Source organism: Bos indicus x Bos taurus, chromosome 26 (genome assembly GCF_003369695.1).
Source record: "Bos indicus x Bos taurus breed Angus x Brahman F1 hybrid chromosome 26, Bos_hybrid_MaternalHap_v2.0, whole genome shotgun sequence".
Classification (NCBI taxonomy): Eukaryota; Metazoa; Chordata; class Mammalia; order Artiodactyla; family Bovidae; genus Bos; species Bos indicus x Bos taurus.
This window is the reverse complement of record NC_040101.1, coordinates 27504198-27532188: the sequence shown is the minus strand read 5'-3', so window position 1 is coordinate 27532188 and position 27991 is coordinate 27504198. Positions and strand designations below refer to the sequence as shown.

The 27991-nt window shown below is 45.4% G+C and overlaps 1 protein-coding gene across 3 annotated transcripts in view; it reads left to right on the top strand.

Moving 5' to 3' along the window:
• PDCD11 (programmed cell death 11) overlaps positions 1 to 27991 on the top strand; it is a 41060-nt gene that overhangs the window by 5107 nt on the left and 7962 nt on the right. For all 3 annotated transcript variants that reach the window (XM_027528338.1, XM_027528336.1, XM_027528337.1), the window contains exons 5-25: positions 571 to 732; positions 1971 to 2094; positions 2490 to 2671; positions 5999 to 6106; positions 7208 to 7414; positions 8066 to 8190; positions 8364 to 8424; positions 9045 to 9191; positions 10892 to 11143; positions 11669 to 11803; positions 12295 to 12489; positions 13424 to 13594; positions 14378 to 14597; positions 15398 to 15547; positions 15966 to 16081; positions 17659 to 18200; positions 19119 to 19181; positions 24201 to 24309; positions 25898 to 25987; positions 26166 to 26271; positions 26695 to 26872. In XM_027528338.1, the coding sequence (XP_027384139.1) occupies positions 571 to 732; positions 1971 to 2094; positions 2490 to 2671; positions 5999 to 6106; positions 7208 to 7414; positions 8066 to 8190; positions 8364 to 8424; positions 9045 to 9191; positions 10892 to 11143; positions 11669 to 11803; positions 12295 to 12489; positions 13424 to 13594; positions 14378 to 14597; positions 15398 to 15547; positions 15966 to 16081; positions 17659 to 18200; positions 19119 to 19181; positions 24201 to 24309; positions 25898 to 25987; positions 26166 to 26271; positions 26695 to 26872 (3443 nt within the window). The remainder of the gene's footprint in view (positions 1 to 570; positions 733 to 1970; positions 2095 to 2489; positions 2672 to 5998; positions 6107 to 7207; positions 7415 to 8065; positions 8191 to 8363; positions 8425 to 9044; positions 9192 to 10891; positions 11144 to 11668; positions 11804 to 12294; positions 12490 to 13423; positions 13595 to 14377; positions 14598 to 15397; positions 15548 to 15965; positions 16082 to 17658; positions 18201 to 19118; positions 19182 to 24200; positions 24310 to 25897; positions 25988 to 26165; positions 26272 to 26694; positions 26873 to 27991) is intronic.

Sequence of the window (27991 nt, the reverse complement as noted above, 5' to 3'; positions counted from 1 at the left end):
CAGCACTGTATTTTAGTTGCTGAATAAAAGGAGAGTTGCTGTTAGAAGAAGGTGGGACCAGAGAGGTAGAGGGAAAAAACCAATGAAGGAAAGGTCAGAAGCCAGGAGGAAATGTTTCAGGAAGGAAGCAGCACCAGAGTAAAAATGCCTTGTTAAGGCCATGTGAGAGAAGGACTGCAAAGTGGGCTGTTGGATCTAGCCACGTGGAGGTCATTGGAGATTTTGTTGGGAGATCAAGTATGGAGTGAGGGCGTGGAACACAGATTGCAGAAAGTTGAGGAGTAAGCGAAAGATGAGAAAGTAAACGAGGAAGTCCAGTAATTGTAGAAGATTCTTTTGACAAGTCATTTTACATCTGCTTGTTGTGTGGAGATGTTTGGAGACCTTACCTGTAATCCAAGACTGACATGGCCACAAACCAATGCCTTTGTGGGTGAGCAGTTACTCTCATCGTCCGCCTTTTGGCCTCTGGGAATCTGAGGATGAGAAACCATAGAATCAGGGTTGGGCAGTGAATTCTCAGTTTAGGGAAAAGGTATGTATCAGATTTTTCTCACTTGTATTATGCAGGACCTGGTCGGCTTGCCTGAGCTCTTCTCCCCTGGAATGCTGGTGAGATGTGTGGTGAGCAGTCTGGATACCACAAAGGGGAGCAAAAAGAATGTCATGCTATCTCTGAACCCCAAAAATGTCAACAGAGTGCTGAGTGCTGAGACCCTGAAACCTGGCATGGTACGTATCTGGGGTGAGGGAGGGGGAGCAGGCAACATGCCTTCTCTGTGTCCTGCCTTCTGGGAGTGTCTAGACTACCCTTCACTTTCAGCTTAACTGTTACACATGGGGGTGTGTCTTTTCCTGGGGGAAGATCTCCAGGGTGCTTTGTGTACTTAATGGAAGTTGAAGACTTGAACCTAGTCACATCATTCTGGATGGGAGAAAGGGAAAGCCAGCCCCACATTTGCTGGTAGGGAAAAAAAAAGATGCCTCCAAGGAACCTTAGCAAGGGTGAGAAAGTTCTTGAAGTGCCTCCTTTACTGAGACTTCTTCACAGATGAAGTCATTTTCAAAAGCCACTGAAATTTGTGGGGAAAGCTTGGGGGCTGCTGTCTGAGAGCAAGAGACAGGATAGACAGAGCAATTAGTCTGTCAGCCATATTAATGGATACTCCACTACTGAATCTCCCAGTCCAGTGGCGGTTCAGGAGATGTGAATCCCTGCTCAGCACCTCCAAGTTGAGTAGGTGTAAAACACACTTATATAAACTGTACTCACTTAAGAGGAAGATCAACATGGTCTTGGAACATTTGGTTAGAAGCAGTGAAGTTTGGGTCAAGCCCTGAACGTTGAGTAGAACGGGGAACAAACCGTAAGTAAGTTGTAGGAAATTGACAAGTACCGAGAGGCGGCTGTTTGACAGTTGCTGTTTTAGACACTTTCTCTGAAGACATTTTCATAGCTACCTTGTGAGGCCAATAGGTATCACTCTTGTACGTTTGAGAAAATAGACTGAAAAAGGTTCTGAAGTGACTGAAGTGACCAAAGACCAAATAGCTAGTGATTATTAGAGCCAGATTTGAATGCCACAGTGCTTCCAGTGAAATGTAAAGGAGGTTGGCAAGACTTTTTGGTGAAGTGAGGGGGGTGTTGGAGGTGCTTAGAAAAGACATGATGACAGCTAGAAGGGTGGTTCTGGATTCTCAGTTCTCTTGGCACTGGGGGTGCCAGCGCTGCACCCCTTTCATGTGTATGACATGAAAGGCTTGCATATCAATGTCAAATATTGGCTGTATTCCTGTGCTGGAGCAATTGAGGTTTAAATTTAAAAGTGGGAGGATGTTTGGGATTCTGGGATGATTTGTTGAGACCAATGGTAGGAACAGTCATGTTTGGCGTGTTTGGTAGTGAATATGGTTATGTGTCCTATGACCTTTGACTTTCGAACTTTTGGGATTGCTTTCTCTTCCTCCAGCTGCTCACGGGCACTGTGTCCAGCCTGGAAGACCATGGCTACCTAGTGGACATTGGTGTTAGTGGGGCCAGAGCTTTTCTGCCATTGCAGAAAGCCCAGGAGTACATTCGGCAGAAGAACAAAGGTGAGGGGAAGAAGAAGGAGAAGTACACGGTTGTGAGGTGGTATGTGTGGGAATTATATTTACCTGGCACTGTCTCAGTAAGAGTGGAGTGCCAGGCTCACTAAAATCTGATGGGCCAGTTTCACTTTTTCCCACGTAGAAGATTCTGAAACAGGGACTCTGAACCAGCACTCTCTTGCCTTGTTGAGGTTTTTGTATTTTTTTGTGTGGTAGTTGATTCTAGATCAGTTAGAGTCATTTCACTCCCATTTTTGAAGATGGTTTCTTGAAAATTGGGAATATGGGGAGTACTGCATGGTAACTGGACAAGTAGGCCATGGATCTTTAAGGTGTCACTTGAGTTAAAATTCTTCTCATAGTAGATGTTTTTCCCTTTTGGGGGGCTGCTCTTGCAGGTGCTAAACTGAAGGTAGGGCAGTACCTGAACTGCCTCATCGAGGAGGTGAAGGGCAGTAGAGGAGTTGTCACTCTGTCTATTGGTCACTCAGAAGTTTCTGCTGCCATTGCTACTGAGGAGCAGAGTTGGACTCTCAATAGTTTGCTACCAGGACTGGTGGTCAAAGCGCAGGTACAGAAGGTAAGCCATTCATTGTTACTACTATTTTCTAAAATAAAAATAATTTGTATTAAAGTAGAATGTGCACACAGTCTAAAATTCTGCTGTCCAGTGGGGTAGCCCCTGGTCCCATGTGGCCATTAGTACTTGAAATATAGGCAGTGTCACATGTTGAAATGATAATATTTTGCCTAATGTAATATTTTGTATTGGGTTAAATAAACTATTAAAACAAATCTCACCTCTTTCTTTGTAGTTTTTACAGTGTGACTGCTAGGAAACTGAAAATCACATGTGTGACTGCAGTTACGTATGTGCTGTGGAGAGTGCTGATCTAAAGACTAAATGGTATTAATATTAACAGGCTTCTAGTGAAGAACTCTCACCCCATTGAACCTCCATCTTTAATTCTTTTAGCTTATCTTTTGAAGTTGACCTCTGTATTTCTAAGTAATACTCTTCTGCTAGATCTCATGGTTTATCACTCTGAGGCACTGAGTTTTAACCCTTTATCAAGGTAGATGAAATTTCAGCTCTCTTATTCCTCCCTTCTCCCAACTTTTGACTAAATCATTATTCAGTATTTAAATTATTATGACCACATAAATATTGTTTACTTGCTGAACTAGGTAATATAATTTGTTTCTTGAACCATTTCCTCCCTCAACCCTGGAGTTGATGATCAGTTTTGTTTCTCTCATTTGCTGAATTCTCTTCCTATCATTGTTTCTTCATAACATCCTGTAGTTATTTTTCCCTCATTATTTTCTATATTTTCAAACCCTTTAAAATAATCTTTGTTATTTTTCGTCCCATCTGGAGTCCTTCTACTGTCATCTGGCTCCAGTCTGGTTGGTTTGTAAAGCTGCTCCATGGCTGATGTCCAGAGGCTTCTGGTCTTTATCATTCTGGATCCTTCCCCACTCTTCTGTATTAGATAGAAACTTCCTTGATTCCATATATTTCTCTTTTTTGGTTTACTCACTTGTTTTAATGTGTCACATTCTCCAGAAACATCCTCAAAAAAGCACAAGCATTCATGCTAAGTTGCTCAGTTGTGTCCGACTCTTTGCAACCTCATGGACTGTAGCCCACCAGGCTCCTCTGTCCGTGGAATTCTCCAGGCAAGAATACTGGAGTGGGTAGTGATTCTCTTTTCCCGGGGACCTTCCTGACCCAGAGATTGAGCCCAGGTCTCCTGCATTGCAGGTGGATTCTTCACCATCTGAGCCACCAGGAAAGTCCCCTAAAAGCACATTGGAGGTTAATCTTGACTTAATGTGTCTTGAAATTCTCAAGACCGCTGCCAGGTTTGATGATTCCCCAGGGAGACTCATGGACTCACCATGTAGTGGTCCTCACGGCTGTGATCCACTGCAGTGAAAGGAGGCAAAGCAAAATCAGCAAAGAGAAAAGGCCCATGGAGTGAAGTCTGAAAGAAACCAGCCATAAGCCTCTGAGAATCCTCTTCTAGTGGAGTCGCAGGTGTGCATTTAATTCCTCTGGCAGCAGGTTATGACAACACATGTGAATGCTGTGAGGGCTTCTCAGGTGGTGCTAGTGCTAAAGATCCTGCCTGCCAATGCAGGAGATTTAAGAGATGTGGGTTTGGTCCCTGGGTCAGGAAGATCTCCTGGAGTGGGGTGGGGGCATGGCAACCCACTCCAGTATGCTTGCCTGGGAAGTCCCATGGACAGAGGAGCTTGGTGGGCTACAGTCCACGGGGCCGCAAAGAGTTGGACATGACCGGAGTGACTTAGCACACATGCACGCACATGAATGCTGTCTACCAGCAAAGCTCATTGAGGGTTTTTATTTTTATGACTGAATAATACTCCATCATATGAAGTTGGTGGACATTTGAGTTGTTTCCACTTTTGGCTCTTAGGAGTAATGCTGCTGTGAAATTTGTGTACAGGTTTTTGTGGGGACACATGTTTTCATTTCTAGGAACGGACTTGCTGGGTCATATGGTAACTCTGTATTTAACTTTTTGAGGAACAGCCAAAGTGGCTGTAGTGTTCTACATCCTCACCAGGAATTTAAGCATGCTAGTTTCTCTTCATATTCTCATTAACACTTATTCTTCTTTTTATTATGGCTCTCCTAGAAGGGGTGGGTGTGAAATGGTATTTTGTTATTTTGATACGCATTTCTCTAATGATTAATGATGTTGAGCATCTTTTCATGTTACGAATTGGCCATTTATAAATTTTTTGGAGAAATATTGAATCAGAAGTCCTTTGTTCATTTTTTTTATTGATATGGTAAAAAACAATTCCTTGTATATTCTAGATATATGCCCCTTATCAGATATTTTAAAGTGTTTTCTTTTTCTGGAACTATTAGTATGATGTTGGACTTAATGAATCAGTTCTGATTTTCTTACTTTTTACTCTCTGTTTTGGTACATGCATGCGTTTGCATCCTACTTTATGGAGAGTCTCTCAACTGAATCCTCCCATCCTCTGTTGAGTTTTTGTTTTGACTGCCATCTTATGAGAGGCTCTAGAAAACTGCTGGGCAGTCTGTGAGCTTGGGTGGACTTGCTGACTGGCCGACTTCCCTGTCAGGGGCAGGAGGTAGCGGACCGTCTTTAAGAAACCTCCAGGTGTCACTGTTAGAAATCTTCTCTGGCATGTTAGATTTCTCTAGAAAGGATCTGAGGATATAAGCCTGGCTGCCTAAGAGCTGGATGGCAGAAAGGGGCTGGATGTCTTCATATCTGTATCTATACGATATTCAGGATTTTTCTTAGTTCACATTTTCATGGTTTGTGCACTATTCCTGTGTTTTGAACCTGATACAGTTTCCAAGAGAATAACTCTCCCACTTTCTATGGAGATGGGAGAAGGGTGAACCCTATAGGACCTGGGGATCTGACTTAGTTTCCCTACCTCAGTGCTCTTTTGAGGGCCTTGTCGCCCTACTTCGTTTGCGAGCCTCTGGTGGGCGAATTGCTCGTGGTATCTCCCTCTTGCACGCATGTGGGTTTTCCCATGTTAACCTGAGCACATCACCAAGTTAGCAACAACTTGTCCAAGTTGTCAGGCTGGCGGTTCCTCAAGGATCTTTGTGTAAAGTGCCTTCCGCCCCTTTGGGAAATCCTGAGAGTGGAGAATCCTCTCAGGCTGGGGGATGTAGTGGTGGTGGGTGAGCTTACTGAGTATAGGAAGAGCCAGTGCCAGGGGTTGCGCTGCCCCTTGATTTTATGGGAAGAAAGATGATGAGGGTTGTGGGGGGAGCGGGGGAAGTTATATGGCCTTGAATGTTTAGTATGAACAGTTTCTCTCATCCCTGATTCTTTCAGAGAGATGTTTTTTCACAATTGGTTCTGTTTATTTCTAGGTGACTCCACTTGGCCTTACACTTAAATTCCTCTCGTTCTTCAGTGGCCTGGTTGACTTCATGCACCTGGATCCTAAGAAAGCCGGAACGTATTTCTCAAATCAGCAAGTAAGAAATGTTGCACTTATCTTTTCTTGATTTCACTTGTGTAGCAGCCAGTGTCACGGCTGCTATGGCAGGTCCTGGGACTCATGTGTGTGCGTGTTAGGGGTGGCGAGGAGATGAAAGGTGTCTCAGAAGGACCATAGGAAATGGGCAGTGATTATTTCTGGGGATTGAGATTAGAATAGGAGCCTGTGAAGAAGAAAGCACCTTGTAATTTTTGTTTCATAGCCTCTGATTCTTTTTCTCTCTTGGTAGTGAAACTTTTGCTTTTATAATTTAAAGTCTTCTAAGAAAGTGTTAACATAGGAGAACAAAATGTATTCATTTGAATACAACATTTGTATTCAAAATATGAAAGTGCTCTATGAAATGAATATGAATATGAAAGTGCTGTGGTACACCTGGTTAAAATGCTATCTGGTTATGCAGTCAAGTGTTAGTGGTTAAATCTAAGAGATTTTTCTTCCCTGATCTAAATATTCAATGGTTGTGGATATTTGGGAAGAAAATTCCAATATATTCTACCCGTTTTTTATTAACAATTCCAAAGTGATTTATTTATTTTTTACCAGTAACTCGTGCTAAGGGAAGCTGTAGAGACCTTGTCGGTTTTTTGTTTCTGTTGTTTTATTTTTTAAAGTAGATTTCCCCAGCACCTGGTGATAACATTACTGATTTTTTGGTGAATCTCTTTCTAGTGACTTTTTTTCTCCTTAAGTCACACTTGTGTACAGAGTTGAGACATTTTACATGCTATGACCTTGTGATCAGAGCAGGCTGTTTCTGCTGTTTCAGATGAGCTTCTGGATACAGAGACGCCAGTGCATGGCTCCTGTTGCATATGCATTATTAGGCTCATGGTGTGGAGGGGACCCTGATACCCATGATACCTACGTTCCTGCCCTTGCATAAGCGTTGATTCAGTCAGACGTAGTTCCTCTGCGGTGTTCTGTGTGAATTTTCCACATGCTGTTTGATTGTACACGCTGATTTTAGTACTTCCATCTGTAACTTGGTCAGCACAGGGAGCGTCTGAACCCCTGGAAGTCGGCTCCGGGTGTCTTGTCTCCAGTGTGCCTTATCCTCACTGTGTCCCTTGTCTAGGTACGGGCCTGTGTCCTCTGCGTGCATCCTCGGACCAGAGCTGTGCGGCTGAGCCTGCGCCCTGTCTTCCTGCAGCCTGGGCGCCCACTCACCCGGCTCTTGTGCCAGCAGCTAGGAGCTGTGCTGGATGACGTGCCCGTCCAGGGCTTTTTTGGCAGTGCCGGGGCCACCTTTAAGCTGAAGGATGGTACTCTGGCCTATGCTCGGGTAAGGAGTCTCTTTGTTTCATCAGGTTCTCATCACCAGAAGGACTTCGGGGACATGGGTTCTTTTTGCTTCCTTCATCCCTGAGTATTAGTTTCCTATTTTTGAATTTCCCTAAACGTGGCAGACAGTTAATAAGGACTTGAATAAGGTCTGTTTGTTATATTAGAGTACCTTGAAATTGGCTTGCCTTAATTGATACCAAATTGATGATAGGAACAAATATGAGTTGGGATCTACACCAGGGCTTGGCGAAGGTGTTTTAAAGGGCCAGATAGTAAATATTTTAAACTCATGTACCACATGGATTCTGTCCTGATTACTCATCTTTGTTGTAGCCTGAAAGCAACAAGGACAGTATGTGAATGAAAGGGCATGGCTATGTTCCAGGCAAACTTTTACTCACAAAAATAGGCATTTCATTGTGAGCTGTGATTTATTGACCCATGATCTAGACTCTTCTCTAACTTCATTGAGACTCTGTGGTAGTAAAAAAATAGTTTTTTAGTTAGAGCAATTATTTTAACAGGTAATTAGAGTGCTGTTTTTATGGTAGGTGACAAATGTTCTGAGTCATTTGCACATCTGATTTAATGTCTGGTTGTCTCAGATCTGTTGCCTCTGACTTGTCCTTAATCACTTGGTACTCTGTAGCGCAACCATCTCTCCAATTCTAAGAAAACTTTCAAACCTGAGGCCTTCAAGCCAGGGAACACTCACAAGTGTAGAATCATCGACTACAGCCAAATGGATGAACTGGCCTTGCTCTCTCTGCGGACGTAAGTCTGTCGCTCACCTGTGGGGTATGGAGGTGTGCGGCTGTGGTGCGTGCTCACGGCGTTGCCTGTCCTTGGTGAGGGTTTCTTTTCCTGCCAGTGTGATTTTGGTAGCCCTGAGTTTTAGGCAGCCTCTGCCCTAATGTATTTAATCTTGTATTTGCCGTTTGTTCTAGGTCTATTATTGAAGCTCAGTTCCTTTGGTATCATGACATCAAACCTGGGGCTTTGGTTAAGGTAAGACCTCAAGCATATAATTAGACGCTCTCCCACCTTCAGACAGTCTTTAGTTCACAGGTTAACTGGCAGCTCATTAGTCCTTAGATGAACACATTTAAAGGCTTGCTCCTTCCCTCTGCCTGCTAACTAGGATTTCTTTTCCTTCTCTTGGGTGACTTGAAATTAATTTCACGGTAAAGTCTTGCTAGCACCATGCCACTACACAGAGGCAGTAGATCATCAGTCTTGGGAATTGATGGTGTTTGTTAGACCAGGTCAAAAGTTAGTTCTTTGGTAATTTAGCCACCTGGGATATTAGTAAGGAGTCAGTTCCAGTTGCCTTTCCTGTCTAGCCACTTAGCCCCAGTGGAGCAGCTCCACTTTATGTAGAGTTCATTCCTTAGCAGACATAGTCCTCTCCATTGGAGATGGAACTGGTAAGACAGACAGAAAGATGCTCACCCAAAAAGGTGTGAAAGTTTCATAAATAAACTCTTACTGCATCCAGCCCAGTGTGGGGCACGTGCTTGGCCCCTATGAGATCTGGAATAACAGGAGAGGTGTGAGATGCTTTGTTGTTAAGAATTGTAGGAAAGACATTCTTGAGGCATCATGGCATCTTTTCCTTGGATTCTTAGGGCAAAGTGCTGACCATAAAGCCACACGGAATGGTGGTGAAGATGGGCAAGCAGATCAGGGGCCTGGTACCTACCATGCACCTGGCCGACATCCTTATAAAGAATCCGGAGAAGAAATACCACGTTGGGGATGAGGTCAAGTGCCGGGTGAGCCTCCTGAAGGGTTGCTGGTGGGGTTGGCCAGATAGGAAGAGAGCAGTGCTTCGCAGGTGAAGTTCTGCCTTTTTCCACAAAGTGACCACATAATGTCTGCAGTGCTGTGCCTGGCACTGGGAAGAGAAAAATGGGTCCCTGCCTTTGATAATTGTATGGTATAATTGAGAGTTAAAATATCCATTCCTGAAGAGTGCAGGCCACGTGGCTCGGTGCAGGCTGTATGCTGAGGTCACATCTCAGAACGGGGAGATGAGGGTAGGCTGGGGCAGCAAGCATCATTGAGAATCAGTGATGATCAATAGCAGCTACCATGTAACATGTATTCTGTGCCAGTTACTGAGCTCGGCACATCATAACATTTCATTTCATCCTTAAAATGGCCATAAGAAGCAAGTGCTGTTTTCTCCTCTTTGCAGGTGGCGAAATGAAAGGCTAGGAATGTCAAGGGTCTTGCCCAGAGTCATACAGCTAATACATGGCAGAACCACTTTTCAAGTTGAGCTCTAAATGATAGTAATGTCTTCTCTCTAGATCTCTGGCAGAGGTGGGGCTTGAACTGGAAAGGATCAGTAGGATTTGGAAGGTTTAGGAAGATCAGGGGGTGTGTCAGGTACAGAAATAGCCCAAACAAAGCTGTCCAAACTTGAGTATTTCACAACATAGACGTGGGTCCTGAGAGAAGCCGCACAGAGTTGTAAAGAGTAAATATGATAATACACAGTTCTTAGGGCCTGGTGTGTGCAAACTCAAGTGTTAGGTTTTCTTATTTTCATGTAATTTCGTTATTGGGTCAACAAAGATATTGGTTAGCCATTGGTATAAAATTTTACAGTAGTGGGGTCAGGAAGTTAAAGGAATTTCTCTGCCCTCAAGGAGATGACCTTCTGAGGAATGAGAGGTGGTTGGGTCTCTCAATCATAGTTTATAGTTAGTACACAGCTGTATTGAGGGGGTGAACACACAGCCATACTGAGGACTGAGGGGATGAACAGATTCAGTCATTCATTCTGTTAGACAAGATGCAGTGGTCCAGGAGAGAAAGGGAGTGGAGGCCAAGTAGGAGTAACCGACACAGGCCTCCTTGGAGGTGTGATGGCGTGATGAATGTTGCTCTAGGCCCAGGGATCCCTTACAGGAGGAGATACATTTGAAATAGAGATGAATGCTCCCTGGGTTATCATCCAGCAAGAAGCAGGGAGGATCTACAGTTCAGATATTTCTCAGAGAGAAGGAGATAGTGGGTTTTTAGGGACTGACCACGGCCCAGGTCAGGGCTTCCTGGATAGCTTGGCTGGTAAACAATCTGCCTGCAAAACAGGAGACTCCAGTTCAATTCCTGAGTCAGGAAGTTCCCCTAGAGATGGCAGTATTCTTGGGCTTCCCTGGTGGCTCAAATGGTAAAGAATAAGAATCTTCCTGTAATGCAGGAGACCTGGGTTTCATCCTTGGGTTGAGAAGATCCCCTGGAGAAGGGCATGGTAATCCATTCCTGTATTCTTGCCTGGAGAATCCCCATGGATGGCGGAGCCTGGTGGGCTACAGTCCATAAGGTTGCAAAGAGTCAGACATGACTGAGCGACTAAGCACAGAACAGCACATGGCCCTCGGGCTCAAGGGGTGGCAGACACTCCCTCTTGTAGTGGCTCGCTCAATAATGGATGACTTGGTGACAGCCAGTATCCTGTCCCTAGGTTTTGCTTTGTGACCCTAAAGCCAAGAAGCTCATGATGACCCTGAAGAAAACCCTGGTTGAGTCCAAACTTCCTGCCATTACCTGCTATGATGATGCCAAGCCTGGTCTGCAGACACACGGCTTTATCCTCCGGGTCAAGGACTACGGCTGCATCGTGAAGTTCTACAATGACGTTCAGGGACTGGTGCCCAGGCACGAGCTCAGTGCCGAGTACGTCCCTGACCCAGAGAGTGTCTTTTACACGGGCCAGGTAACCCTTCCCCTGGACAGGCTCCTCTCCTCGATGACCCTGGGAACACAGATTTGAAGGAGTAGGAGAGCTGCCTTTTAAGGGATCTGGAAGAGAGCATGTGGGTAATGGGCCTGAGCCAGCTAAGTGGAGGTGGAATGGAACAGAGGGCTCACTGGAAGCTGGTAAAGCTAATGGACCCTAGGCCCTCAACCCGGAGGGTGCTAGTCTTCACCACAATACACCTGAGTCCCTCACATCAGCAGGTGGTCTGAGGCCACTGTCACCACAAGGGGGCACTGTCCTAAATCTAGTGAATCTGCAGCAGACTCAAAAATTGTTTTAAACTTGGAGTTATACCCCAGATTCATCCATGTCTGTTTTCCACCCAGAAGGCTGATTCGGGGGGATTCTGTGTGACTCGCAGTACGTTTGTTTTCACTGCCTTCTGATCTGATCCAGAGTCTTGGGGGTCTCCCAAGGCCTGTGTGGCAGTGGTGCGGGGGTACCTCTTTCCAGGGCCGAGCAGGTGTGGTTTCTCACCAGGTGGTGAAGGTCGTGGTGCTGAACTGTGAGCCGTCCAAGGAGAGGATGCTCTTGTCCTTCAGGCTGTTGAGTGATCCGAAGCAAGAGGGTGAAGGACAGAGTCAGAAGAAAAAGAAAGCCGTTAGCGCTGGGCAGGTACCTGACTTCTCCAGACAAATTTAGTTACAGAAGCAGAGAACAGGGTGCCACTGACACTGGGTCCTGGAACCCCTGGAGGGGAAGCTCAGAGGAGCTACCTACAGTGCTGGGCGTGTGTCAGAGCACAGGGAAGCGGTCAGGAAAGGAAAATGCTGCTGCCGAGCAGCTTGTCCTCGGTGTGCTGCTGCCCTTCTCCTCTGTGGGCCCTAGGGCCAGCGTGCAAGGCTGTCTTTCCCTTGGGACCCATTGGAGGGACTTGGGAGAGGAGGGACGTGGGCAGCAGATGGGTCCTGCTGTGTGTGCGGTGTGCGTGCCTGCCGGGTCTTGGGGAGCATGGGGTAGGAATGGGAGAAAGCTGCTTCTCTGATCTCGACTTCTCAGTCATCCCTGGTGCTGGAATTTGATGCCTCTCATCTCCACCTGCCCCATACAGGCTGCTCTCTTGTCAAGATAAGTACTGTATTTTTGTCTTTCTCCTCCCCGGGTAGTTGGTGGATGTGAAGGTTTTAGAGAAGACCAAAGACGGGCTGAAGGTGGCTGTCCTGCCCCACAACATTCCCGGCTTCCTCCCCACGGCCCATCTGTCGGACCACGTCACCAACGGCCCACTGTTGTATCACTGGCTCCAGACAGGCGACACCCTGCACCGGGTCCTGTGTCTGAGCGTGAGTGAGGAGCGGGTTGTATCCTTTACCGGGCTGTGGGGGCCCCAGAAGTGGAGGTGGGGGAGTGCTGTGCCTCTGGGGGGTGCACAGGGGACCTCCGGGTCAGGCTCTGCTCTTAGTTGGAAACTCACGGGAAGAAGTTGGTTCTGCCATGAGAGGTACGCCCATCCATCGAACCACACCCGGGGCAAGCCTGCACTTTGCCTTGTTTCCCTGGTGGTAATTAGAGCAAGACCGAGGTACTGCTCGCAAATGCTAGTGGTCAGTGCAGAGTGGGAGTCCAGGGTGTTGGGGAGGGGCCACGTGGCATGCCGGGCCCGGCGGGACACCCCCAGTAGCACGTCCAGCCTTCTCAGGGCGCTTAGTGCTTGTCCCCGAGCTGGAACAGTTGGTAAGTACCCGCTGTCTCTTTTCTTCCCTCCCCCTCTCCCCTGCTGAGATACGGGTCTCAGAATATTCCTTTTGGTCTTAGTGTGACAGCTTAGAAGGAAGACCCTGCCTTCTTTCTCACAGAATGTAAAATGAAATCTCCTCAGAATGAAGATGGACAGAGAAGGTGAAATAGGGTTGGTTGGTATAAGATGGAGGCAAGAGAGGTGGTGTCATGGCTGATCCAGCTGCCAAGCCACAGGGATGAGCCATTCCCTTCCGGTCCCCTCTGGTGTCTAGAGATAAGTTGATAAGAAAAGGAATGAAACAGTGATCCCCAGACTGCAGTGTGTGTCAGAGTCACCTGGAGGGTTTTGGTCCAACAGAGCCTGCTGTCCCCCCCGTCCCCACCCCGTCTGATTCAGCAGGTCTGGTGTGTAAGGGTTTGCCTCAGGTTCCAGGTGATGTGGTGGCTGTTCATCTGCACACTCAGAGAATCACTGTGGTAGAGTGGAGAAAGGAGACGGGAGAGGTGGACAGTGCGTCTGCCCTTTTTGGAACATTCCTTGATGAAGTCCACTAGCTCCTTTGCAGGAAGCCAGCCTTGGTCTCCGCAGTAGAGGGTGGCCAGAATCCCAAGAGCTTCTCAGAAATCCATCCCGGAATGCTGCTTATTGGTTTTGTGAAGAACATCAAGGACTACGGTGTGTTCGTCCAGTTCCCCTCAGGTCTTAGTGGACTGGCCCCCAAAGCTGTAAGTTCAGATTCCTGCACAAGGGCCTTTGAGGGGAGACAACAGGGTCACAGACCCGGAGGGCTGGTGGGGAAGAGCAGGATACTCTATATTCTCTTGAAACACTCTCAGGGGCATCACATAAAGGTGCTGGGTGAGAAGGAGTGGAGCTGAGATTCCATCTGCAATCCTCTTGCCCGTTGTGTGTCCTGGCTCAGGGCTGTGTCCTGGAGGAAGGGGTAACTTTCCACTTCATGCTATGGCATTGGGAAGGTCATTGGATGGCCATCTTTTGCAACTGAAGAGGATCCTAGAGATCCCACAGGATCACTTAGGCTACTGCATACACTGAGATCCAGAGGGCGAGGGAGTCTTATCAAAGCCCGTGTAAGATGGTGGAGAGCAAAGGGCTCATCACTCATTTCTGCCACAGACTGTTCATAAATCTCTCATCCCTTTCCTCAGTGTGTTTCCCTCATGTCTTGCCTGGGCAGGTCTCATTTGTATCTCCTGCCAAAACAATTTTAAAGATGGGAGCAGAGGGGAGGGCCCCAGAAGCATGCATAGTGAGGGGCAGAGAGTTGCTCTGGGCCTTCTTAGCTGGGTGGCCTTAGAAGGCTGGGTTGGCAGCCAGAGCACCTCCTGTGTATTTATGGAAGGGGAATACAGCTGTACTCAGAACTGGAGGTACTTTGTTGGGGTACACCTACTGCCTCACAGATTTCTTTCTGGGTGTTTTAAGGGGGTTGTTCTGATAGAGGCTTCCTTTCCTTTCTTCATTTTGTGCATGATTCTTCCCTTTAGATCTTGAGTGACAAGTTTGTGACCTCCACAAGTGACCACTTTGTCGAGGGGCAGACAGTGGTTGCAAAGGTGACCAATGTGGACGAGGAGAAGCAGCGGATGCTGCTGTCGCTGCGGCTGTCGGACTGCACCCTGGGGGACCTGGCCACAACCAGCCTCCTCCTCCTGAGCCAGTGCCTGGAGGAGCGGCAGGGCGTCCGGAGCCTCATGAGCAACCGAGGTGGGGGCAATAGGGCAGACGATGAGGGCCAGGGTGGAGCGTGTGCAGCCTCCATTAGGCCTGTCTGTTCCAATGAGTTGTTTGGCTCCCCCGATATTTAAAAAAACAAGGCTAAACTTTTGAAAATGGGAGTAGGACCTCTGAAAAGGGCACAAATCTGTTAGGGTACTGCTCAATAAATGTTTATAAAGTGAACACCCCTGTTTAACTGCCACCCAGATTCCAATAAAAGATCATCACTGTTAGCCCAGGAGTTGCTATGCTCCCTCCCAGTCCAGAATCCAGATTCCCCTGAGTTCTGTGGCCTCAGGTTTGCATTTGTGTGAGTCCATTCACCCCTTCACTTTTTGTTCCTTTATTCATCACGTGTGGTGAGTGATAAAATGGAACCAGGGACCTGCTGGAGGACTTTGTGGGGGTGTTAGTCTGATCCTCCTAAATGTTGAAGTTGTGTAGAATTGTTGGAACCCTGATGGGATTTGGGAATGAGAAGCTTGAAAGGGTAGCTTCCAAACAGAAAGGATGAAAATTCCAAAGCCAAGACAAAGCCTGTGTTCCTGACATTGATTGGCTATTTCCATGGATTATGGCCAGGAGGGATTCGCAGGGGTCATAGGTCTCTGCCTGTGATGGGAGTGTTCATGGACATCAGACATTTTCACCAAGAGTGGTTTTACCTTCACAGTGTTTCCAATGCAGTGTTGGAAATGTCCTCCGTATGGCAGCATATTTCCAAAGGGAAAAGAATGGTGAGTGTTGTTTCATCTTGTTAATCCCTGTTTCCTTTGGATTTCTGTCAGACTCTGTGTTAATCCAGACTTTGGCTGAGATGACCCCGGGGATGGCCCTTGACCTGGAGGTGCAGGAGGTGTTGGAAGATGGTTCTGTGCTGTTCAGTGAGGGCCCCGTGCCCGGCCTGGTCCTGAGAGCCAGCAAGTATCATCGGGCAGGTGAGTGCATCTCTCTCACCTGTCTGGGTTGGTAGGGGAACCCTTTGCCCATTCCTCTGCTGGGTACAGAATTTCCAAATACATAGACTAAATGAGCTGATTCAATGGAAGTTTTTGGCATGCTTATCTTGTGTAAATGCAAACGAAGACAGCCGCAATACTAATGAAGGTTTAGGTATGAATCCTTTTATTGTTGTATTTGGGTGAATCTAGATTTTTTATTTATCAGGTTGTGTAAATTGACACACTTGAATTATGGGAACTCAACCCTAGGCTTCCCTAACCCGTATAGACCCAGGACATAGGTCCTCTTCTGTTTTGTGCCTAAGGGCTGCAGGGTGGTTGGGGAGATGCTGTCTTCTTCCCCGCTGCCCGGCTCCAGGAGGGTGATCACATTGTGTGTGGTTCTGCACTGCAGGGCAGGAGCTGGAGCCTGGGCAGAAAAAGAAGGCTGTGATCTTAAACGTTGATATGTTGAAGTTGGAAGTACATGTTTCCCTCTGCCACGATTTGGTGAATAGAAAAGCTAAAAAGGTAAGCTTGTCGATTGTGGACTTCATTGCCATGATTTCAGAGGCACCTCCACCCCTTCAACCCCACATGCTCTGCAGATGCTTGTACACAGGGTAACTATGTGCCTGGATTTGTTTGGGTCATTCCCAGGTGTACCTATCGTCTGGTGTGCTTGGTTTTTTTGTTTTTGTTTTTTTGACTAAGCTGTGTGGCTTGCTGGATCTTAGTTCCCTGACCGGGGATTGAACCCAGGCCCTGGCGGTGACATCACAGGTCACAACCATGGGAGAGCCCGGGAATTGCCCTGGTGTGCTTATCAGTACAGTGATGTCCACTCTAGTTCAGGCGGGATGAATCACGTGGTCCTCCTGATTAGGGCCCAGCTGGTGTCGTAGAGGAGAGCAGCAGGCAAGGTGGCGACTGTAGGACTGACGGACTGAGGGGTCCATGCAGAGGAGTGGAGGCCACTGTCAGCGTGGTGCCACGCGAGAGCATCTGGGCTAGTGTTGCTAAGGCATTGAGTTTTAAGAGAAGCCAGAATTTAATTTTTTTTTTCTTGAAATAGGTGTGGGAAATGTTAGAAACTCTTTTTTAAACATCATGTGAACCAAACAGAGCATGTCTGTGGGTAGTCTGACTCCAGGCTGTTCATCTGCACCCACTCTGTCCACTTTGTGTGGGCAAAGAATAGCTTCAAGAAAGCTCTCAAAATGAGAGCTTTCTCATTTTCTCTCCAGATGACACATATATTTCATCATTTTCTGAAGTACTTATTAAGCTTCTCATTGCATAGGGTATGTTACAGAGGATTATATAGATGTAATCCTTAACCTCTAGTTGCTTCTAATTTTGAGACTTTGAGACACAAAGAGAAGTAGCAAACAGTATTAACCCCTCACTAAGCTTTCTAACAGGGCTTCCCAGGTGGCACTAGTAAAGACCCTCCCTGCCAATGCAGGAGACATAAGAGATGCAGGTTCCATCCCTGGGTCGGGAAGATCCCCTGGAGGAGGGCGCGGCAACACGACTGAAGCAACTTAGTATGCATGCATACAAGCTTTCTAGTAGGCCCCATTTCCATTTTATCATCTGAGTGAAGCTGGCTCTCGTGTAAAGGCGTGAGCACAGGTTGGATGATGGGGAAGGATAGGCTACATCCTCGTACATAGGAAGCTGTCGGTAGTGACTCTCTTGTTGGCTGAGTGAAAACATTGGGTGGAGAGCTGCAGGACTAGGAGAGCAGGAACCACAGTGTTGTGTTAAAGCTGGAGCACCGTTAGCAGTCACCTGGCTGTACATCAGAGTCACCTATAAAGTTCTGCTTTTGCCAGTTGTAGGATAGGACTAGGAATCTGAATTCAAAACAGAAGCTAACTCCAGGCGATCCTGACATAGTTCCTTGAGTGTGATCATGTCGACAGCCTCAGAATACAGGAGGGGAAACTGGGTCCAGGGAGTGGAGGCTAGTTTGCTCCAGCTCACGTGAGCCTTGGGTCCCCGGGACTCAGAGGGCTTCCTCAGTCACACCCTGCCCAGTGGGTGAGGAATGAGTCCTTGTGCTCTGTAAGAAGCAGGGATGGTGGTTTTCTGTTTTCCAGCTGAAGAAAGGCAGTGACCTCCAGGCCATTGTGCAGCACTTGGAGGAGTCCTTTGCTGTCGCCTCCTTGGTAGAAACTGGCCACCTCGCCGCTTTCTCCCTGACCTCTCACCTGAACGACACCTTCCGCTTTGACTCAGAGAAGTTGCAAGTGGGGCAAGGCGTCTCCCTAACCCTCCAGACCACAGAACCAGGAGTGACCGGTCTCCTTTTAGCCATTGAGGGGCCAGCTGCGAAGAGGACCATGAGACAGACCCGGAAGGACTCAGAGACAGTCGACGAGGACGAGGAAGTGGATCCGGCCCTGGTCGTAGGGACTGTAAAGAAGCACACCCTGTCCATTGGGGACGTGGTCACGGGGACTGTCAAGTCCATTAAGCCTACCCATGTGGTTGTGACCCTGGAAGACGGCATCATTGGCTGCATCCATGCCTCCCACATTCTAGATGATGTTCCAGTGGGCACGTCTCCTACTGCCAAGCTGAAAGTTGGGAAGAAAGTCACTGCCCGAGTGATTGGCGGGAGAGACATGAAGACCTTCAAGTATGGAAGCTTAGGGCGAGGGGCTGGCTTTTTTTTTTCAGCTTTGTTTTTATTTATGCAGAGGGTCTGGCTTTGAGGAGAGCTTGTTGTAATTGTGGGAGAAGGGATGGGAACTGGGGCAGGTTCCAAAAATCGTGCATATGTCAGATTTTCTTTGAGTTCACCAAAGTATTCACCAAAGAGTCCCTTTGTCTCTCTCTGTTTTTTAATGGTGTATAAGGTAGTGGTTAAGAGCAGTCATTTAAAGTCAGATCTGGGTTGAATTCCAGATTTGCCACTTAAAATTACACAACCACGAGTTAAACAGTTCCTTGGCTCTCAGTTTATTTTCCTAATTTGTGAAGTAGTGACTACCTTGTAGGGCCATCGCGACGACTGGAAAAGGACACCGGCCCCGAGTGTGCCTGCTGGGCTGTCTGACACATAGTTATTGCTCGGTATATATCAGCAGTTACTGTAATCCACTCCCCAGTACATACCTTAATTGTATTCATTTACTTTAAATCGAGTCACAGTTACGTTATTGCTGCAGAAGTCCTTGCTATAAGAAAACCAAAGAAGAATTCTAAGGCTAGCCAATAATTTGCATATTAATTTCAGTACCTGTGGGAACTTCAGTAAATCATTTATTCTCTCTAGGCCTCATTTAGAATGAAAGAGTTGGAGTATATTGTCTGTAAGGAAAATTCATTTCAGGCTTTAATATGATAATCCCAAAAGATCAGATGAGCTAATTTCTGAACGTTGACTCAGACATTGAGAATGGAAACCCTCAAGCCTGATGTTACCAGGGGGCGGTGTGCCGGTGGAATGGGTGGTTTTTTTAAGCTCGGTTGGGTGTGAAGTTAAAAATTCTGATCTCCAGATTATAGTGTGACAGAGAATAAGAGAATTGATCTGACTTTATTTCTTTTCCAGGTTTCTCCCAATAAGTCATCCCAGATTTATTCGAACCATCCCAGAGTTGAGTGTTCGGCCAAGGTGAGGGGAGCTCCAGTGGTTCCGTAGAAAGAGCATAGGCTTTGGAGTCAGGAACCTGAATTCTTAGTCTTAATTCAGCCAGTGTTGTGACTTATTTTGCCTCTCTCTGTCCAGGTTGTCTTTTTTGTCTTCAGAAGAGAGATTTGTCTGGTTTCTCAGTATAGCTAAATTAGAGAGATTATATGAAAATCAATGTGAAAGCTGTATTCAGAGTTTAAGTATCAATTTAAAGGCTGATTCCAAGTCTGTCTGTTGACGTTTGACAAAAAGAAACATTTTTGCTCTCAACCTAGTATTCTCAGTTCAGTTCAGTCATTCAGTCGTGTCCAACTCTTTGCGACCCCATGGACTGCAGAACGCCAGGCTTCACTGTCCATTACCAACTCCCGGAGCTTACTAAAAAACTCATGTCCATTGAGTTGGTGATGCTATCCAACCACCTCATCCTCTGTTGTCCCCTTTTCCTCCAGCCTCCAATCATTCCCAGCATCAGAGTCTTTTCAGATGAGGCAGTTCTTCACATCAGGTGGCCAAAGTATTGGAATTTCAGCTTCAGCATCAGTCCTTCCAATGAGTATTCAGAACTGATTTCCTTTAGGATGGACTGGTTGGATCTCCTTGGAGTCCAAGGGACTCTCAAGCATCAATTCTTCAAAAGCATCAATTCTTCGGTGCTCAGCTTTCTTTATAGTCCAACTCTTACATCCATACATGACTACTGGAAAAACCATAGCCTTGACCTTTGGCTAAGTAATGTCTCTGCTTTTTAATATGCTGTCTAGGTTGGTCATAGCTTTTCTTCCAAGGAGCAAGCATCTTTTAATTTCATGGCTGCAATCACCATCTGCAGTGATTTAGGGGCCCAAAAAAATAAAGTCTGTCACTATTTCCTCATCTATTTGCTGTGGAATGATGGGACTTGATGCCATGATCTTAGTTTTCTGAATGTTGAGGGTTTTTTTTTTTTTGAATTTTGAGTTTTAAGCCAACTTTTTCACTCTCACTTTCAAGAGGCTCTTTAGTTCTTCTTCGCTTTCTGCCATAAGGGTGGTGTCATCTGCATATCTGAGATTATTGATATTTCTTCTGGCAATCTTGATTCCAGCTTATGCTTCATCCAGTCCAGCATTTCTCATGATGTACTCTAATATAAGTTAAATAAGCAGGGTGACAGTATACAGCCTTGACATACTCCTTTCCTGATTTGGAACCAGTCAGTTGTTCCATGTCCAGTTCTAACTGTTGCTTCTTGACCTTCATACAGATTTCTCAGGAGGCAGATAAAGTGGTCTGGTATTCTCATCTCTTTTAAGAATTTTCCACAGTTTGTTGTGATCCACACAGTCAAAGGCTTTGGCATAGTCAATAAAGCAGAAATAAATGTTTTTCTGGAACTCTCTTGCTTTTTCCATGATCCAGCGGATGTTGGCAATTTGATCTCTGGTTCCTCTGCCTTTTCTAAAACCAGCTTGAACATCTGGAATTTCATGGTTCACATACTGTTGAAACCTGGCGTGGAGAATTTTGAGCATTACTTTACTAGTGTGTGAGATGAGTACAATTGTGTGGTAGTTTGAGCATTCTTTGGCATTGCCTTTCTTTGGGAGTGGAATGAAAACTGACCTTTTCCAGTCCTGTGGCCACTGCTGAGTTTTCCAAATTTGCTGGCATATTGAGTGCAGCACTTTCACAGCATCATCTTTTAGGATTTGAAATAGCTCAACTGGAATTGCATCACGTCCACTAGCTTTGTTCGTAGTGATGCTTCCTAAGGCCCACTTGACTTTGAATTCCAGTATGTCTGGCTCTAGGTGAGTGATCATATGCCATCATGGTTATCTGGGTCATGAAGATATTTTATAGTGCTTCTGTGTATTCTTGCCACCTCTTCTTAATATCTTCTGCTTCCACTAGGTCCATACCATTTCTGTCCTTTAATGTACTCATCTTTGCATGAAATGTTCCCTTGGTATCTCTAATTTTCTTGAAGAGATCTCTTTTCTTTCCCATTCTATTGCTTTCCTCTATTTCTTTGCATTCATCACTGAGGAAGGCTTTCTTATCTCTCCTTGTTATTTGGAACTCTGCATTCAAATGGGTGTATCTTTTCTCCTTTGCCTTTCGCTTCTTTTTTCACTGCTTTTTGTAAGGCCTCCTCAGACAACCTATTTGCCTTTTTGCATTTCTTTTTCTTGGGGATGGTCTTGATCACTGCCTCTTGTATAATGTCACGAACCTCCGTCCATAGTTCTTCAGGCACTCTATCAGATCTAATCCCTGGAATCTATTTGAACCTAGTATTCTAGAACTCACTAATTCCTAAACATACACCGTGTAGCCAAGAATACTTGTTCTTTGAGTGGACTACTGCTTGTTGACTGAAAATTTTAGGTCATACTCTGGTGGATTATGCAAAGGGATGTTCCACAAGGGATGCTGAGTGCGCTAGTAGAACTGGTAGTAGACTGGTAGAACTGGTAGTTCCGTGTAGTGGTGGATCCAGTTTGTCTGGGGTCATTCTTTCAGAGAATCTTAAGCATGTTGATCTGTGGGCCTGTCTGCTTCTGCTTCCCACAATCAAAAAAAAAACAGCAAAACCCAGCCTCTTGTAACTGGACAGGCCATCCGTGAGTGAAGCTAGACCCACAGTACTGCCAGTGCTTCTGCAGTCAGGCCCCCATCCATCCAGGCTGTAAGTCTTATGTGCCTAGGATGTCATGCAGGGACAGGACAGCTTAAACAGCTTTCTGAGGTTAAGGTTTGCTCAGCATCCCAAAGGGATCAGAAGAGAAGTGGAACAGTGCTGAGAGGGCTTGTGTCTGAGATAGGGACATACTTCTGGACCCTGAGCACCAGATGCTCACAGTGCTGTGGCAGTGTGGGTCAAGCCAGGAAACGAGTGCATTGCATTGAGGAGATGGGGGTGGAGAGTTACAGTGACAGACAGACAGGTGGACAGGCAAAACTCGAGCACATCTTGCACCTCCTCCGTGCACCTGTGTTGTATTGTTAATTATTTTCTTTTAATCAACGCCTCTGAGAAGCATAGTATAAACACAATGGTATAACTGCTGTGTTTCTCAAATGCCTTTGTTTAAAATTATGCATCTTGAAGTCAGGAGGGAAAACATTTGTTTAATCGATGGTGTTGACTAACTTGACAAAATGCTTATTTTCAAAATGCAATATTTTCATTCCCACTTAGATATGGAGATCTCATGCACAAAGAGAATGTCCTATATCTTGGAGCAGAGTTCAGGGTGGGTGAAGGTCTCTCAAACTAGATGAGATGTTTCCTGATCAATTAATTACTCCTTTGGAGGGGCTGCAGTTAGGAGAGCAGACGGTTCAGGAGTCTTTATGTGTGTCTTGGGAGTTCCTGCTAGTCGCTGAGTTTTCTCTTGGCATTAATGTAGTTATGGCTGCTTTTTTTTTTTTGAGAGAAAGGTAAATTAAAATAATTTGGGAAAAAGAAAAAAGATAACACATATTTGTAATGTGTGTTTGTGTTTTATTTTTAATTTTTTTCTTTTGGCTTAAACAGCAGACATCTATTTTCTCATGATTTTGGAGACTTTTGGTCTGAGACAAAGGTATCAGTAGTGTTTGTGCTTCTGAGGCCTGTCTCAGCTTGCAGATGGCTCTCTCCTCCCAGTGTCTTCATATGGGCTTTTCTTTGTATTTATTTGTGTTCTAATCTTTTTTCAAATTTTTTTTATTGTGGTGAAAACACAACATAAATTTACCCTCTTAGCATATTGTTAGCTATATGCACGTGTTGTAAACAGATCTCTAAACTTTTCATCTTGCATTAACTAAAACTCTATACCCATTCATTTCCTGCTCACCTCCCAGCCTCTTGCAACCATCATTCTACTTTCTGTTTCTTTGAGTTTGAGTTTGATGTCTTTAGATGCCTCATGTAGGTGGAGTCATGCATAGTCCTTCTGTGACTGGTTTATTTCACTTAGTACCATATTCTCAAAGTTCATAGGATATCTGTATTTCAGCTTTACTTGTATATGAGTTTCCTGTGGTTTTTATATTCACCAGTATTTGGCTATTATATGTTACAGTTTTACTAGTGTTACTTGTACCATGTTATTGACGAGTTCTGTTTTGTTTTAGAAATTTGGATGGGTAAGCTGGGCTAGGTTGGAATGGTAGGAGTTCTTTGCTTCCGTTGAAGTGATTTGTAGACTGATAATTTTCAGACCACATCTCCTCGTTGCTTTTCTGCATAGACAAAGAGAATCAAGAAAGTGGTAATGCCAGAGTAGCACAGGACAGAGCCCTGAATTTTTGAGTCAGAAGCTCTGACTTGAGTTCCTGGGTCTGTAGCATAAAATGAGTTTAATAGTATCTTTCCTTGGAGAAGGCAATGGCACCCCACTCCAGTACTCTTGCTTGAAAATCCCGTGGACAGAGGAGCCTGGTGGGCTGCAGTCCATGGGGTCGCTAAGAATCGGACACGACTGAACAACTTTACTTTCACTTTTCACTTTCATGCATTGGAGAAGGAAATGGCAGCCCACTCCAGTGTTCTTGCCTGGAGAATCCCAGGGACGGGGGAACCTGGTGGGCTGCCGTCTATGGGGTCGCACAGAGTCGGACACGACTGAAGCGACTTAGCAGCAGCAGCAGTATCTTTCCTGTTTGAGTCACACATGAGAGTGTAGTCACATTCATCTGTGAAAGCAGTTCTGCAAACAGTAAAGTGGTAGCTCAGGCATTGAAATAAGGAAGGTCATTTCATTTTCTACACTTATGAAGATTATTGTTGGCTACCTACTTTGTAGTTTGTTCATACCTAGGTGAGTGAGTTGGAAAGGATTAACTTTCATGCAGGTATTGTGAACATTCATTCCTGTTTATGAACAGAAATGGGGGTGTGCATGGTTGGTGTGTATGTGTTAGGGGAGTCCAGTAAAATTAATCCAAGGCCAGTTGGGGGAGATGGTCTCAAGCTAGAAGCTTACAGAGATTGGTTTACTCTTTCCATTGCCTTTCTGCAAACAGTGAGCTGAAGGAGGATGGCCATACTACTCTCAACACTCACTCTGTAAGCCCCTTGGAGAAGATTAAACAGTATCAGCCTGGTCAGACTGTGACTTGCTTCTTGAAGAAGGTGAGAAGTGCATGCCCTGCAATGCAGTGCTGTCTTTCTTACAGAAGAAAGGGGGGAGGAACTGGCAATGACCATTTGCACTAGGCTTTGATTCTGTGTTTGCTGCCTTGCTGATGTGTGGGAGATGGTAAAGCCCTCTGCTCCTAGAAAACATGTGGTCTGTTCAAGGAGCTAAATTTATGGCTTCCAAACAGCAAGCAACTCACAGTTCTATGTATTTGTAGATTTCTTGTACAAAATAGACAGAAAAATACATCATAGAGCTAGAATTTTAATCCAGTACTTTATTTTAAATAATGTAAAATTCACATTTCCGTGTCCACAAATAAAGTTTTATCAGAACATACAAGAAATAAAAAATTTTATTTGAAATAAAGTATTGGATTTTAGATTTTTGCCTTTCATAAAGCTCAGGAACAGTGTAAAACAATATGTAAATTGGGTGTCAGATTATGTCTTCAAACCCTAAGTGGAATCGTAGTTGAGTAAAGGGAAGAGATCAGTGAGAACTATACTGGTTAGAATATATCAGAGAGAAGGTCAAGGTCTGTCTGGGCTTGACCTTGAGGGATAACTCCTCTTTAGTGCTGCCAGAATCTTCCTGCATGAGCATCTGTCTAATTATGTCCATGATGCTTGATGCCTTTAGTTACTTTTTGTCTGTAGATATTCATAAACCCAAGATGCCTTAGAGTAATATTTAAGGTTCTTCAGAGGGAATTCCCTGGTGGCCCAGTGCTTAGGACTTTTCACTTCCACTGCCAGGGGTATGGGTTTGATCCCTGGTTGGGGGCTAAGATCCATAAGTGGCCAAAAAAAAGGACTCTTTATGATCTGACCTCGTGAATCTGGAGTACCGGTCATGCTGAAAACCTCTTTTTTCCCTTCTTTATTTCTACACTGGGGTACTGTTTCTTCCCATTGCCTATAATTCAAGGTCTAGCACAGATAACCTTCCCTTCTTACTAGTTCTCCTATAGAGGCTGTATACTCCTGTGTGTTGCTTTCTGCTCTAGTTATTTGCATACTCACTCAACTTACTTTTTGCAGACTGTAATCTCTCTGAAGGCAGGGCCTGGCTGTTATCACTATCATGCCGTGTGTAGTGGCTGCTTGATAAATGTTTTACTGGGTTGACTTGAAAATTGGGGTGTATATTTAGGGTAGAGCACTGTGTCAGTCAAAAAATCTAAACTGATTTAGAAATGAGATGTTAGTCCCTGAAGGCTGCTAACTCACTGTGTACAACTGAGCTTAGAGGCGGCTACGAGGTCAGTGGGATTGGTTCTGCTGCTTGAGGACGTTACCTCTGAGGCCTTTTCTGCCTCCTGATCAGCCGAGGCACCAGGAGGGATGTGTGTTCTGCTGTGCTGGTGGGGACTCTGAGCTAGACTGAGTAAAGCCTGTGAGAAGTGGAGGGTGGGCAGGGGCATTGGGCCGTGGGGGTGAGTTCCTGTTACTTGGGAAAATGTAGAATTAGGGCCCTTTCAGTGTGATTTTAGAAGTGTCTGTTTTAGTGAAAGGAAAAGAAGAGATGCTTGTATCTGCCCCATTCCATTTCTCCTCTTGTTTTTTTTTTCCCTCCTAGTACAACATGGTTAAGAAATGGCTCGAGGTGGAGATTGCTCCAGACATCCGAGGGAGAATTCCCTTGTTGCTCACTTCTCTTAGCTTCAAGGTCAGTGTGCCTGAGATGCCTGGAGAGGAAACCCCAGCTCCCTGAGCTCAACTTAATCCTTGGTGTGTGCTCACAGTGGGGACAGGGAACCGTCCCATAGGGGATACTTACTGTACTGTGGTTTTAGATAAATGACAGCCTTTCTTCAAACATCAAAGGAAATTTTTTGTCCTTCTAGGTTCTGAAACATCCAGATAAGAAGTTCCAGATTGGCCAGGCCCTGAAGGCCACCGTGGTTGGCCCAGCAGAGTCCTCCAAGGCCTTCTTGTGTCTTTCACTCATAGGTGTGGTGATGAAATGGGACCTGGTCAAGGAAGGGAGGGGGTGGAAAGGGTTGGGAGAAGGTCTTAGTCATCGCCCAGGTTGAAGGGTGCCGTGGATGTTGGCATCCTCAGAAAGGCTAGTGCAGAGGCTGTGTCCTTGGAACAGCTTTTCTCCAGGAGCTTTGCTCTGTGGCCTGTGTCAGAGACACCTTTACCTACAGTTGTTTTTCTTAGGTCTCTCAGAAAGGGTCATCCAACACTCGGCCCTGGCATCCTTGACCACGTGGTACAGTGGTCTGGGTCTGTGTGATGATTCCGGTCCACTCATCCTAGACACCCTGAGCCCAGACACCTTCACCTCCCGCCAGCCTCTGGTTGGCTACTGTCTCAGCTTCTTTCTTGGCTCACTTCTTTTTCCCTGAATCTGGTTCATTGTCCTGCCAGGTCCTCACAAACTCAAGAAGGGGGAAGTGGCCATGGGCCGTGTGGTGAAGGTGACGCCCAAGGAGGGGCTGACCATCTCCTTCCCCTTCGGGAGGGTTGGAAGAGTCAGTATGTTTCATGTAAGTGACTCCTACTCAGAGACGCACCTGGAAGACTTCGTCCCACAGCAGATTGTCAGGTAGGCTGGATTCTCTTCCTTTTCCCCACTATCTGTGGGATTGGTGGGGATTTTTGGGGTTTTTGATTTTTTTTAATTATAGGTGTGTCGTTTTGTACCAGAAAAAAAATAGCATATAAGATGGAAACTGAACATTGCTGTTGCTCCTCTGTTTCTCCATCACTTTTGCTTTGATTTCTTTCAAGACGCTAATATATGTAGTTATAATTTTCCCTTATGTAATAGTAGAATTTAATTTTCTATACTGTTCTGCAACTTGCTTTTTCTTAATAGCAGTGACTCATGCACTTTTTCTTTCCTATGCTAGTATTTTGAAACCTTCCTTGTTCTTTTACCTTTTATCATTTTTTTTTGAGTTGCATTTTGTGTTTTTTTAAACTCAGTTTATGTAAATAATTCTGTTGATGGACAGTAATGTTGAAGTGAGTATGTTTGCACATATGTTTGGATACTAGTGCAAGTATGTGTGTGAAATAAACTTCTAGAAGTAAAATTGATGGGTTAAATAATGTTAAACATCTTGCCAAAGTATCTTCCAAAAGGACTGTGCTGAATTTTATCTCTATTAACAGTTAATGTGTCTGTTCATATTTCACACCTCTGTCAACACTGGGTATTTTTTCTGTGTGGCATGTGGGATCTTATTTCCCCAACTAGGGATCAAAACCATGTTCCCTGCATTGGGAGTGCAGAGTTTTAACCACTGGATCACCAGGGAAGTCTTGACACTGGGACTTAATTTTATCTAACACTGGATATTCTTAATTTTTAATCTTTGCCACTGAATAGGCCCAGAGTGATCTCTTAATTTAATTTGAATTTCTCTTACTGGTCATTTTTCATGGTTATTGGCTGTTTACATTTGTTCTATGCTTTGCTTGGTCAAGTTGCTTTATTAACTATTTTGGATGCACAGAGTTTTGAAACCATTTCATAGCCTAAATAAACTAGCATTGAAGAGGCATATTTCAGCTTGGTACAATATGTACTTTTCTGACAGTCACACACAATTATCCAGCAATGGAGCAGGCACCTTCCGGAGGGTGAGACTGGCAAGCAATAATTGCTCTTTCCCATCTCGAGTGTCCCAGCCACCAGCACCTGCCTTCATTCTCAGCA